The sequence below is a fragment of the Herpailurus yagouaroundi genome, unplaced genomic scaffold (genome assembly GCF_014898765.1).
Source record: "Herpailurus yagouaroundi ecotype Mexico unplaced genomic scaffold, PumYag 28, whole genome shotgun sequence".
Classification (NCBI taxonomy): Eukaryota; Metazoa; Chordata; class Mammalia; order Carnivora; family Felidae; genus Herpailurus; species Herpailurus yagouaroundi.
In genome coordinates this window covers 37316565-37330841 of record NW_024412376.1, presented here as the reverse complement: position 1 = coordinate 37330841, position 14277 = coordinate 37316565, and the positions used below count along the sequence as shown (strand labels likewise).

Here is a 14277-nt window from a genome sequence, read left to right as displayed (position 1 = left end):
TATCTATCTATCTATCTATCTATCTATCTATCTATCTATCTATCTATTTTTATGGCCAGTGGCTTCAAACTAGATGCAGAAACAAAACAAAACACGAACGCATTACTTTCAAATCATCTGGCCACACTTAGTAGCTAAATATCCGGGATAATTCAATAAGGATTACTATTGGAGTCTTACTTCACAACAGAAAGTTGAAACTATGGACAAAGCTTGTGATTAAAGGCTGTGTTTATCAACACACCTAAGGCATGAAAAGACTAGAGATAACTCTCATGATGTTTAAAAGTAAGTTCCATTAAAAACTGTAAAATAAAAACTTCATTTATAAGAACCAAATGCTAATTAGGAAATATGCCAACAGATAATTATATCTGAAATTATAAGAGGTGGCATTTTGATAACAAAAGCAAGCGATATAGGTACCTCTTCTCCAGCTTCCCAGCTATACCAAAAGGCAATAAATATCAATTCCTAGAATATCTATAATAATATTGCTACCTCTTCTCTCAATCTAATGGTCTACTTAAATGAGAATATTATATTCATTAAGGTTCTGAGCATATCACAAAACATAAAAAAAACTTTAGCCAATTCTCTCTCCACCAAATTCATAATATTTTCTAAGTTAACACATCTTTATTATATGCCAATATTTTGTGACATAGACAGTATTCCATGAATTAAGAAACAAATATCCCAAGAATAGAGAACTGTCAGCATTGGGACTGTGTACTAATCTGCTGATCACTAATAGGCAGTAACTGGTAAATAAACTATATCAGTAATGGACAAATTTTTACAATGAAAATGCTGTCTTTCAGAAAATAAAACAAGACCCATTTGCTAAACTTTCTATTAACCTATTTATTTCAAAATATGGCAACCTTCTCAAGAATATCAGGTTCAAATGTAAACAAAAAACATCAGTTTAGTCAAATCCAGTTCTTTGCGACTACAAATCACTAGCCCTGTGCTGGTAGAGCATCTGGTAGAGCAGCTTTATGTAGAAAGGCTCCACTTCCACTGTGAATGGGATGGAATCACAATTACATGGTCCATCAACTTGCAGCTATCAAGGCAAAGGGGCAGCTTTTGGCCAAATTAATCCTCTGCTAAGGAGTTTATTAAAATCCAGGTTATTTTCCTATGAGACTATCTACCCAATAATTAATATAGTAATACTTAGGGCTCCAAAGTCTCAAGTTCCAAGACAAATATTTGTATTTTATAGGAAAAATGATCACAGAAAAATTTAAACAAATCATTTGAGTTCAAAATTTATACTTTCTTCATGCCAATTTTATTTTATTTATTTATTTATTTAAAAAAAATTTTTTTAACGTTTATTTATTTTTGAGACAGAGAGAGACAGAGCATGAATGGGGGAGGGTCAGAGAGAGGGAGACACAGAATCTGAAACAGGCTCCAGGCTCTGAGCGGTCAGCACAGAACCCGACGCGGGGCTCGAACTCACGGACCGTGAGATCATGACCTGAGCCGAAGTCGGACGCTTAACCGACCGAGCCACCCAGGCGCCCCTCTTCATGCCAATTTTAAACTATATGATATAACAGAATGATTTGATCTGTATTTTTTGGATTGTATTGAATCAGCTATTTGACAGCAATTGTCTGAGTAAAACAATCTTATGATTCATCAGTAAAGCATCTAAGGGATAAAAGAGATAGGATCTCTTACCTGTAATGAATAGACTCTATTAGTATGCCCCTGCAACGTGTGTAGACAGGTCTCAGTCTCTGGATCCCACACCTTCACCATAAAATCATATGCTCCACTAACAACCCTCCTGCCATCATATTGAACACAGCGGACTGCTGCTACATGACCCATCAAAACATGTAAACACTGGCCTGTCTCAATATCCCAAACCCTAAGAGTGGCATCTCGAGAACCGCTAACAACTCTGTAAGGGGAAAAAAAAAAACAGAAAAAAAGTATTAGAATTTTTAACAGCATGAGTAAACGTGATATACAAAGTCAGTGGTTATTATATTTTTTCTTTTCTTAAGCAGGAACACCTGTTTTCAAAGAAATCCTATATAAAACTGTGATATATAAACATTCACAAGTCAAGTTACTCTGGTTGGGAAGCCTAGAGTTCTGCCTGCTTTTGGTTCCTCCATTTATAAGGGGCTGTGGAGCACCTCGGGTTCTGTGGGACAATTTGAAAACTATTGTATTGTATTTGAAGAAGGAGAAAGAGAAGGAGGAGGAGGAGGAGGAGAAGGAAGAGAAGAAGCATCAGCAGCAGCCGCCACCACTGCCAAGTGATAAATATATACAATAAGATCTTGATTTTAGAAATAAAATGCTAATGTGGGCAACATGTATAAAATGTTAGTGGGAGAACTCTGGTGTAGTATTTTGAATTTTACATTTCTTCTTTATTCTTTATGCCATTTCCCAAAATTTTAATTATGAATATATATTCTTTGTGATTAGGGAAAAAATTAATAAATGTTATTTAACAAAACAAATCTGAATTTGAAATTTAAACAGCTGAAGATATGTGCCTTACACCATATAATTCTGGTAAAATTTACTAGTTTTAGAAAATCCTCAAATGAAGGCTACATATGCTTATATTTATAGTCAATAGGCATGGAGGCATTAAGATGTACAGATTTTAGAAGATACACATAGGGAGGCAACAATAATCCCTTAAAAATTTGGCCTGACATTATTAAAAGTATGCTCTTCTGAAGACCAGAGTGATACTAATATTACAATCGCCTTTGGATTACAAAGGAGAGCTGAAAACTCAGGTATCTTCATGTCATTCCAAAGAGATAACGAAAGGCCATAGATTCCACATTTGGAAGAGCAGAAAATGAAAGCATTGAGTGATTTAAGTCAGAACATAATGGAAACTGAAATACAAGGTCTCTCAATATCAAACCCCCCAAATTTTAATAGTAGAGCACACTGTTCAAAGTAGATTCAAACTACATATGAGAAGATACTTTTCTTCACATATTACAAATCTAGTGTGAAATCTGCTTAATGTAATGGTTCTCATAAAGAAGATGCTGTGGACAGAATTAAAGGTAAGGACTGCAGGAGATTTATGGTAAGAACCATCAGACCTTTTTTGACAAAGTAAAGTCGAAATCACATTTGTTTAACAGGGATACTGTGAAGACATGCCAATAGGAGATCGAAAGGATTTTAATAGGAGGGCTTTGTAGGAGGAGATCAAAGCAAGAGTGAAGGCAGTGAGAAGAAAAAAAGGCAAGCAGTTTGGTTTGGCTGAAACTATTTTGAAAACTGGATTGAGGATTTCTTCCTTGATTCGATAGACAACAGAAGGCCCTCAAAGGGCAATGACACTATCATAATTAGAAAAGAATTCTCTGTCAGCCATGTAAAAGGTGAGAAAACCAAGTGTGAAAGCTATGTCAATAGTTCAGGTGACTGGTAATGAGAATAAGCTAAAACCCATGGGCCTCAGCTTTTGCCTAGATATAAGGGGATAGGATGGAGTGGAGGTAGGGTGGGTGGGTATTTAAAAAGACTCAGAAGCTTGAAGCCTGAATAACTGAATTTATCCCACTAGCAGGGATATAAACACCAAAAAAAAAAAAAAAAAAAAGAGAGAGAGAGAGAAATTTTTGAAGATGATGAGTCATCAAAGCTGTACAACAATAAAATGCTACACAAGATTAGAAAATAGAGTTTCAAGGAGGAAGCCAACAACACTACTAAATGAAGACGGAAATTTAGACAATCCCCAATTTTAAGCCAACACACTACTGCTTTGCTAGTATAGAAACATCTGAAGTCTAATAAAGTCTAATTTAACATCACATTATCACTATCTCTCTAATAAACACAGTTTTATACAACTGAACTCTACACAAAAGGCCTCAGATTCACAAGTAACAGAGAAAGGATTTCCCCTTACCTTTTTTCATGGAGATGCATACAACGGACAGTGGAAGTATGCCCATACAAGGTGTGTATACATTCTCCGGTCTCTGCATTCCACACTTTTAGAGTCCGATCTGTAGATCCACTAATGATGATATTGTCTCTCATCTGTGATGACCATACTCCACCTGTGTGTCCCACTAATGTTCTCAGACACTGGAAAAACACTTAAGATGATTACTTTTGGGTAGAAAAGAAAATGATGTATTATAACATTTCAGTAGCTCATTAAATTTTGGGGTAAAGTTATTTACAAAATTTGACTGGCACATCAAAAAATAATTCCTCACATCAATATAACATGATCCCATCACTATTTATTGGTTTTTTAATTCAGTAGCATTATATATTAAACACACACGTACAACTGAGGAACAAGTACGTAGAAAGTAAAACACTTCTCATTAAAGTAAGACAGCTCCAGCCTGGTCTTTTTGATGAAATAATGCTAAAATTGCAACTTCTTTCTTCCATATGAATGGATTCAATGAAAGAACGCCAACTGTGTTAGGTGTGGCTTACATACCACATTTCATCTGAATCTGCCCCAAGGCAGTAGTTAGGAGCCAGGCAAAGTACTTCTGGACAAGTAAAGACAGATATTAAAACTCTGAAATAAGTCCAAAGCTAATATTACACTGTGGAAATATGAAGCTGCTTTAAAAAAATTTCTAACATCTGACTTGGAATATTTTAGAAGATTCTTGCCCAAGAATCAATGTGTTGTAAGACATTTTAAAAGACATGGTTTTTGTTTTTTTCACATTTTCCTCTACTTTTTTTAGCTAGTCAGTTACTTAAGTCATGAAAACATTCTCCATTGGACAGATAAAAATAAGTATTCACTATAGAACAATTAAAATATAATACTGCGCACAGTGAAATTAATTGCTTAGACTACTTCTTTTCTTCAAACTCCTTCACTTATATATCGTATCTGCCTAACTTTCATCTCATAGGGCTTGAGATAAGTCTACATTAACATGATTTATTCAACTTCTAAACTATAGGTAAGTTACCAACAAAGCAGAAAAAACACATATCCCTCAATCATAGTTTTAAAAAAGTTTACAAAAGACAATATAAGCGAGATGGCTAATAAAAGTGGGAAAAATTAACCAAAAAAAGATAAAGCACACCTGTGAGAATTATACAATAGCTAAGTCACAAAGATAGACTGACTATTTACAAGAAGAAACTAATGACATCGTATCCTGAGAAACATGATCTTTGTGCCACCGGAAAAACTAAATAAATTAGAAGCTCTGATATTTGTTATCAAAATAAGCTGCAGTCAAAAATGAACCCTTATTTTTTTCCTGGTTGGTCCCTGCAAAGGCATACATAAAATGTGAAGTGTGGAAAGAAGAAAGCTTACTTTGCCTGTGACCGCTGACCAAACTTTTAAAGTGTTGTCATCAGAACCACTAACTATTCGGTTACCACAGAACTGCAAGCATGTGATCACATGATCATCATGTCCTTTCAGAACCTACAAGATAGATGAGCAGATTAGAAATATATTATTAAACTAAATTTTTAAAAATACCAGTGAAAAGAAAAATAAAGACACAAATAGGAGCCGCAATCTATAGTCTATTTCTTAAAATACAATTTATATAAAATATGAAGTATCATCCATCCTTCCTGATTGATGAATCAAGTACTAAACATTTTGTTTTCCATATTCTATGATTTTTATACTTGAGATATCAACTATTAAAATTGAGTCAAGACTTTTATGAGTTAAAAACTCATAAAGATGGTTCAAACACAAATGTATTTTATAATCATCTCTTTATCTATTCAAACCAAAAACTATGCATCTATGGTTTGCAATTTTCACACACAAAAACAAAAGTACCTACAAACGAGAAAGACAAAAGTAACAATAATTATCAACTTTTTTCAACTTAAAACAAAAAAAAGCCTGTTATAATGTATACATATTAATGTAACGGTATCTCTAATTGCTTTTTTCCGGTTGTATAATATAAGCATTTTTGTCACTCTTTATATATTTAGGATAAGACAGAAAATCAGTATTATACTTAAATTTAGAGAAATAAAACTCAGAAAAGCCACCAAAAACACAAAACATGGGCACTGCTCAAAGAATCACGTTCTAACTACGTGGTCAGAGAGCAAGCAAAATCTCAAGCATACGACACAAAATTCAACAGGATACTCAGAAATCGTCACTTACATAAGATAGAATGACATGCAATTCAACTCATCTTTTATTCAAGTACAATTAGTTGTCAGACTGGAGAAATTAGCAACAGAGCAATGCTGTCAGTTACATTTTCGGTTATTTTAAAATATATTATTTTCTTTCCACAGGAGATAGGTGTCAAGTTATACTGCTGGCCAAGAAGAGTGTATCAGGTACCAACACTGATCAGTGCTTTCTGTTATACTGTGCAAGAGTTCAGTTACCTTAGGAGATTTGAGTTCTCCTCGCCTCCAGTTAGTATCAATTCTGTGCTGTCTGATATATGCACTTTTCCATGGACTATGTATGAAACCTGGTTTTATTACTTTTCTTCTCTTGATGTGCAATGGTTCATCAATACCTAAAGTTTTAAAGAGATAAAGAGTATAACTGCCATCACCAATAATAAAAATTACCCATTTTATAATGTATCTCATTTTCCCTTATGCTCAAAACCACTGAAATACAGGACACTGTCCAATTTCTAATACTGTATTATAAAACGATAATGTAAAGTTTGCATTCTCTGTGGCATGTTTTCATATTGACTTTTTCATTTCTTTCTCTAAATAATTCTATGAAACGTTGGATGTCAGGATGTACAGAAATGTGAGCCCTTATGCAATGTTTGTGAGAATATAGAATGGTATATTAGCTGCTATGGAAAAGAGTATGCTGGTTCATCAAAAAAATTAAACACAGAATTACCATATAATCCAGCAATTCCAATTCTGGATATACACCCAAGAGAATTGAAAGCAGAAACTTGAACAGATACTTGTACACCCACGTTCATAGCTGCATTATTCAAAATAGCTGAAAGGTGGAAGTATCCCAAGTGTCCATCGATGGATGAATAAAGAAACAAAATGTGGGATATATACAGTGGAATATTTATTCAGCCTTGATAAAGAAGAGAATTCTGACACATGCTACCACACAGTTAAGCCTTGAAGACAGTATGCAAAATGAAACAAGTCAGTCACAAAAAAGCAAATACCGTATGATTCCACTTATATGAGGCACATACAGTAGTAGTCAAACTCATAGACAGAAAACAGAATGATGGATGCCAGGGGCTGCAGGGAGGAGGAACGAGTTCCTGTTAAATGGATATCAACTCTCAGCTGGGAAAGATGAAAAAGTTCTAAAGATGAATTGTACAAAACATGAATGTATTTCATGCCACTGAACTGTAATTTTTAAAATGGTTAGAATAAGTTCTATCTTAGGTATATGTTACCACAGTTTTTTAAAAAGTCATTAAAATAATGATTCTATGAGAGAAGGTAAGGCAGGGGTGATTAATCCCACTTTATGTATATAGACACTTGAGAAGAGAAGGTTTCACTGGTCAAAGCTACAGACAGGGCAAAAGCAGGACAGAAACCAAGTATCCTGGATCTTCACCTTCCAGCTTTATTAACCATCAGTGCCCCTCATCAACTATGATCTCCATGAAGGAGAGGGTAACCTGTAGAGTATCTGTCTCATGCTCTACCTTTCTTTCCAAAAATTTTTGCTTCTCAGAGGCAAATCATATTTTTACATTTTTTTTCAAAAATATAATTTTTTTAGATGCCTGCTGGAAAAAAAATGTCCTTTTGTTATCTAATATAGATAATACCTTCTCCTCTACTAAGAAAGGAGATTTTTTCTTTTTCTTTGTTCTGTTTATTTTTTTACAATTTTCAAGAACATAAGCTCCATGATGGGAAGAAAATGGGAGCTCAGTACTATATCCCCAACATTTAAGAATCTCCAGCTCATAGGAGGTGTTCAATAAATGTTTGTGAAAGAATAGAATATGGAATATTTGAATACTGTTAATATAATTTTGGGGTTTCCTTTCTTCCTTCCTTCATTATATGACTGAGTAGTCATTTATTAGTGTGAATTCCAGTGAGTTTCTCTCCCAAGGACAGTTGCAATTATAACTTGATCTTTAATTGTGAGTATTGGAAAGACAGACACCTTTCTCATCCATGAAACTGCTGGTAGAAATTAATCGCCATCTTATTTTAAACAAAAATTCCTATTTAGGTCTTCGGTTTGTCCTTCCTTTAAACTGAGGTGTAGCTGACATACAATATTAGTATCAGGTATACAGCACAGTGATTTGATATTTACATATGCTGCAAAATTGTCATGACAATAAATCTAGCTATCCTCTGTGAACTTACAAAGTTACTACAATATTATTGACTCTATTGCCCATGCTTACATTACATCCCCATGACTTATTTATTTTACAACTAGAAGCTTATAGTTCTTAATCCCCTTTACCTATTTTACCCGCCTCCCCAATTCCCCTCTCCTCTGGCAATTAACAATCTGCTCTCTGTATACATGGGTCTGTGTTTTGCTTTGGTTTCTTTTTTTTTTTTAGGTTTCCTTTAAATCATCCTCATCCGATCTTTTCAGACTGGGAAGCAAATCAGATACATTTGCTATTCGTTACTATCGCTCATTAAAGGGGTTAGCTGCGAGATCTAGCTCATTTGAATGTGTGGGGTAACCTGTGGATTTTATATAAGTAGGTGAATGTCAATGAAGACTAATTTTTCATTCTTTGATAAGCGGCCAAAGTTCTCTTTTTTCAATTCTATGTGCACATATAAAACTTCTAATTTTTACTTTTTGCTATTTGTTTTCAGAGTCACTTTGCTTTTTCAGAGTCTAAAGATTTTCTCTTTGTGATTTTGAACCTTACCCTCTTCTTTGCATTTCTCTCTCCAGAGAAGGTTGTCTTCAGCCAAAATTCTCCAGTAGCGACAAGTCTGAGCCGCTTGTAGCAGGTCTTTGGGTTCCAGGAATGAAAGCACATAAAGTGCCAGCTATGAAAAGCAAAAGCACAGTATGTCCATATTTAAAAATACACATACAAAAATAATAAGTTAATTATTTACTATAGAATGAAGCACTTTTAGATAAACACAATGTAATTCTACATTCTAATTTTTGAAATTGACTTTCTAATAGTTAATCTTAAATATATACCAAGCTTAAAAAACTCGCTCTATTGGTTTTTATGAACTTCACTTGACTAACGTCACCTCTGCAAAGAATACTTAAGCTTCTCTGCCTCTGCTATTTTGCTCTGTGAGCCTCAAGTCAAGAATTCTACCATTTATGTACGTATGTATGTGTATGTACACTTTATTAGTCATTTAGATGTTGTACTTTTCTCTCCCCACTACCATGTAAATTCACTGAAGTTATGACATAAATTAAGGAATGAGATTTCAGGGGCGCTTGAGTGGCTCACTCTATTGAATATCCAACTTCAGCTCAGGTCATGATCTTGTGGTTTGTGAGTTCGAGCCCCGCATTGGGCTCACTGCTGTCAGCCCTGAAGCTGTCAGCACAGAGCCCACTTCAGATCCTCTGTTCCACATCCCTCCCCAACCCTCCCCCGCTTGCACTTTCTCTCTCTCTAAAAAACAAATGAACATTAAAAAAAAGAAATGAGATATCTAGATATTCTGTGTGGTAGGATTTCAGATCACTTCTGATAGATAAGATTAATAGTTCTTTATCACATCAAAGTGTCTATTATCACAATGATGAACTTCTCAAACATTTATACCCTTCAATGTAAATGACAAGAGGGTACAATTACTAAACTGCTCCACAGACATATAAAAGCAATTAGGTTCTAATTACTTTACATTGCTGGTGGGGATTTTCTTGATGGGCCAGATATATTTGTATATTTGTACCAGCTCTTTGGTATATCACTGATTTTAAAATTTTGTTTCCAAGGGTTGCAAACCATCATTTTTTTTAAAGCATGTATAGTCAATTCAAGTAAATAAGGGAAGAAGAAAGAAAAAAGAGGGGGATGGTAACTTGTGAGTATGCTTATCCAATTAGCCTCACTAATCACATAAAAATTTAAATTATGATATTAGAACCCAAATGATCTAAACAAAGCAATAAAGTTTAGTGTTCACAGAAATTAAATTACAAGAATTAAAACAAACTATCATTTAAAGGGCCAAAGGCCATACAGGGAGTAAAAGCACAATTTGAATTATTTTCTGATGCTAACCAGTAATTACATGATATAAATTATGCTTACCCAAGAACATTATATAGAGAGAGCTCATCATTAATCACATATTTATTGAGTACACTTCATATAGAAAGTACTCCAGCCAGTCAGTATTCAATTTAATACTGTTACTGATAAATGACAGAAAAAACCTTTTTGTGGAATAATTATTTTTGGTCTATCGGAGAAGCCTATTCAGGATCATATTTAGAAACTGAGTAATTTTAAACAAAAAGGCATAACTATATCCAACAATCTACATATATGTGTATATATACATACATACACATATACAAATACACAAACATAGACACAGATATAGACAGATATAGGTATCAACATTATACTTTTCTAATGGATACTCTATAAGTCACTTAATTTTGAAATTAAGCCTGGGCAAGTTGTTTAGTGCCAGTATAACAGTAATGATAACACCATATTTTTCTTCTATGTGAAATTCATATTTAATATAGAAATTAAAAGGCACAAAGTTATATTTGTGAAAAAGAGATGCTATTTAATGCCCAACATATTTAAAATGGTCATCTGAAAAAGTCTATTCTTTGTTTTAGTTATCCAGCTGAAGTAGAAATCAGGTAATTTACAGAAACAGGCAATGGATCTTAAAGGCTAGAAAATGTATCCAGAGCACCTTAGATTTCAAAGGTACATCCTAAATCATCTATCATTTCCTTCATTACTGGTGATTATGAGCTCACCTAGTCCAGTGTCTGCATGCATTAAAGAGAAATGCATTAAAGAGTAAAGAAACACTTAGGTGCTAACGAAAGTTGAAGTGCTAACTCCACAGGTAACTGGTACATTTTTCCTTTAAAACAACAGAGGCCCTAACTCAACCATGAATTTCAACTTATTCTATTTAAATCTAGTCGTTCTATTAAAAACATCTAAGTATTGTAGAAAATACACATAGGAAAATAAAAAATATGAAAAAGAAAATCAGAACCAGTAAAAATATAAATCATAAAAGAAGTTAAGTTTAAATCAGGGAAAAAGTAGAACACAAATGCACTGGCAACAATATCTTACATGGTTTTTTAATTAAACTGCCAAGCACAAAAGGAACAACAATTAGTTATACAATTCTTAACGTATATTATGGGGGAAGTATAACAATTCCTCAAAGGAAGCAAGGTTTAGTCATGTGGGGCTCCTTGCAGGAGGCAGAAAGTGGGCATTGTCCTGAACAACATCTCTATAATACCATAGCAGGGGAGTATAGGTTTGTTGTGGCCAAGTAAAATGGTCTGGCTAATCCAATTTTCTATTCATTTGTCTTTTTTTTTTTTATGCTTATTTTGAGAGAGAGGGAGGCGGGGGGCGGGGCACAGAGAGAAAGAATCCCAAGCAAGCTCTGCACTGTCAGTGTAGAGCCCGACATGGGGCTCGAACTCACAAACCATGAGATCATAACCTGAGCCAAGATTAAGAGTTGGATACTTAACTGATTGAGCCATTCAGACACCCCTCTTTTCATTTCTCGTAAAGGTAAAATCTGGATTAGTAATTCCTCCTAAGGCTCAACAGACAGAAGCTCTTAAATTGAACATCTATTTTAGATAACCTTTTCCTTGACCAAACTTGTCATTTCAGTGAGAGTTGCTATTTTTTGTTTTTCTCTTTAACCTATGTAAGAGACCACCATATTATACGTGAGAGGGAACTAATACTTTCCCAGAAAATTGCTGTATTTCCCTGGATTGAACTAGTGAAACAGGGGGTTAAAAAAAGAATAAAGAAATTGTTGGCTGATCCTATGTTAAGAGTTCAGGTTTGGGGGGTACCTGAGTGGCTCAGTTGGTTAAGCATCAACTCTTGATTTTGGCTCATGATCTCACGGTTCATGAATTTGAACCCCGCATGGAGCTCTGTGTGACAGTCTGCTTGGGATTCTCTTTCTCTCCTTCCCTCTCTCTGCCCCTTTCCTGCTTGCTTGCTCTCTCTCTCCAAATAAATAGCAAATAAATTTTTAAAAAATTGAAGAATTTAGGTTTTGTTCTAGGTCATCTACTGCATCACTATGCTTTTCTTGGCATTTATTTACAAAAATAAGGATAATGCAGTATATCACAAGCCTCCCACATGAGACTAGTGACGTTTTTATCAAGGTTTTTGAGCTTAAAAAGTAAGTATTGATGGGGCGCCTGGGTGGCTCAATCGGTTAAGTGTCTGACTTCGGCTCAGTTCATGATCTCATGGTTTGTGAGTTCGAGTCCCACATCAGGCTCTGTGCTGCTGACAGCTCGGAGCCTGGAACCTGCTTCGGATTCTGTGTCTCCCTCTTTCTCTGCCCCTCCCCGGCTCACACTCTGTCTCTTTCTCTCTCTCTCTCAAAAATAAACATTAAAAAAAAAAAAAAAGTAAGTGTTGGTAAAGAGCTTTGAGATCTGTTGAAAGGAATTATAAGAAAATCATTACAAGTCCATTTCCTGCCATGAAAGTAGTGATGTTTTAAATAATAATAGCACTTAGTCTCCAATAAGATAATAGTTTCCTTAAGGACTTAGGTCTATACCATTCTTTCTCCAAATATAAAATAAAGCATTTTTTCAAAATATGAAATGTTTCCTAGTAGTTGAAAAAGAGGGAAAATGCAGAAGATCTGCTAAGCCAGAGCTCACTCTTGTTCTTTTCTCTAGCCTCTCTACTTTTTCCTCAGGCAATCTTGAAAAGAACATTTAATCCAAAAAAATCTTTATTGCATTTACGCTGGTTATCAATAATTTGTGCTTAATTCTTAGACTCTTAAAAATATTTTCATAGTCTTTGGATTTTAAATATTTTTTGTGTTCAAAAGTTATTATGGAAATACAAATAAAGCAAAACAAAATATTCACCATTTTTAGAGATAAGAGGACAAACTAGACTAAGAGAAAGTCTGTATTTTAACAAAAATACTACCTTCTAAAATAAGGAGGATATCTAGGGAAACCATGAAGAAAATATTAGAGGGACTAACTTTACTTTCAGTCAAATACTTATAAAAGTGCTACCTATTATGAATGTCCTTCTGGAAGCAAAGAGAGCTTATGTCATTTCATAAGCCAATTCTATTCAAAAGGTTCAGGTTTAGCATGAGCCAGCAAGAATAAAAAATTTTTTCTGGGACAATGCTACTTTTTTTTTTTTTTTGCCATTAAAAAAAAATCATTCCAAAGAAGAAACATTTCAGGAAAAAGATATTATTTCCACTTTGCTTTCTCTTAGAGTAATGCTTAGTTTCATACATTAAATATGATAAAACTATTTTATTCATATCCAATGTGAAATTATTGAGACTATGTTTAATGCCCTTAGGATGTTTAGAATGGTTATCCAAAAAAACTGACTCTCTTTCTCTTCATATTAGAAGTTTTAAGATCATTTGCAGTAGTATATTAGTGTCTTATATATTGTTTTCTTAGCTGACATATAATTAGTGGCACATAAATAATTTGTGAAAATATAAACCACGTGACATTGATTATTTAATGTCATATTATTTGCTGACAGAAATGAAACTGTGAAGCCTATAACATCAATAAAAGAACAACATCTAAGCTATGCCTCATTTATGCAGCCAAGAATGCCCATGTGATCAAAATCAATCTATGATAAAAAAACAGTGTCAGTTCACATAAAGATATAAAAACTAGGCATAAGTAATTCCAAAAGAAATGCCACAAGGATGTAATCGATGCAGGAAATCTGTGAGTGTGTGTGTGTGTGTGTGTGTGTGTGTGTGTGTGTGTGTGCACGTGCGCGCGTGCATGGGAGAGAGAGAGTGAGAGAGATGGGGGAAAGACGAAGGATGATTAGTAGAAAAAGATACACATGTGAGATTCCACATATTAAAAAAAAAATTACATAATGTGAGTTAACAGAGAACTATCATTCAACAAAATCATAAAACTATTAGTCTCAGAGGGATTTTGGAGAAACAAACAACAAAAATCTGTTTTACTAAAATCAGAATTTCTAAAAAAATCTGCTACTATATATAATAAATGTACCAAGACAACTAAAGGTTGGGCTTCAAATAACCTGGGAA

General features: G+C 34.2%; 1 protein-coding gene across 5 annotated transcripts in view; it reads right to left on the bottom strand.

The window, feature by feature from the left end:
* FBXW7 (F-box and WD repeat domain containing 7) overlaps window positions 1-14277 on the bottom strand; it is a 230417-nt gene that overhangs the window by 3443 nt on the left and 212697 nt on the right. For all 5 annotated transcript variants that reach the window (XM_040472344.1, XM_040472334.1, XM_040472348.1 and 2 more), the window contains 5 exons: window positions 8883-9006; window positions 6394-6530; window positions 5333-5446; window positions 3929-4110; window positions 1702-1927 (listed from right to left, as the gene is read on the bottom strand). In XM_040472344.1, coding sequence (XP_040328278.1) covers window positions 1702-1927; window positions 3929-4110; window positions 5333-5446; window positions 6394-6530; window positions 8883-9006 — 783 coding nt within the window. The remainder of the gene's footprint in view (window positions 1-1701; window positions 1928-3928; window positions 4111-5332; window positions 5447-6393; window positions 6531-8882; window positions 9007-14277) is intronic.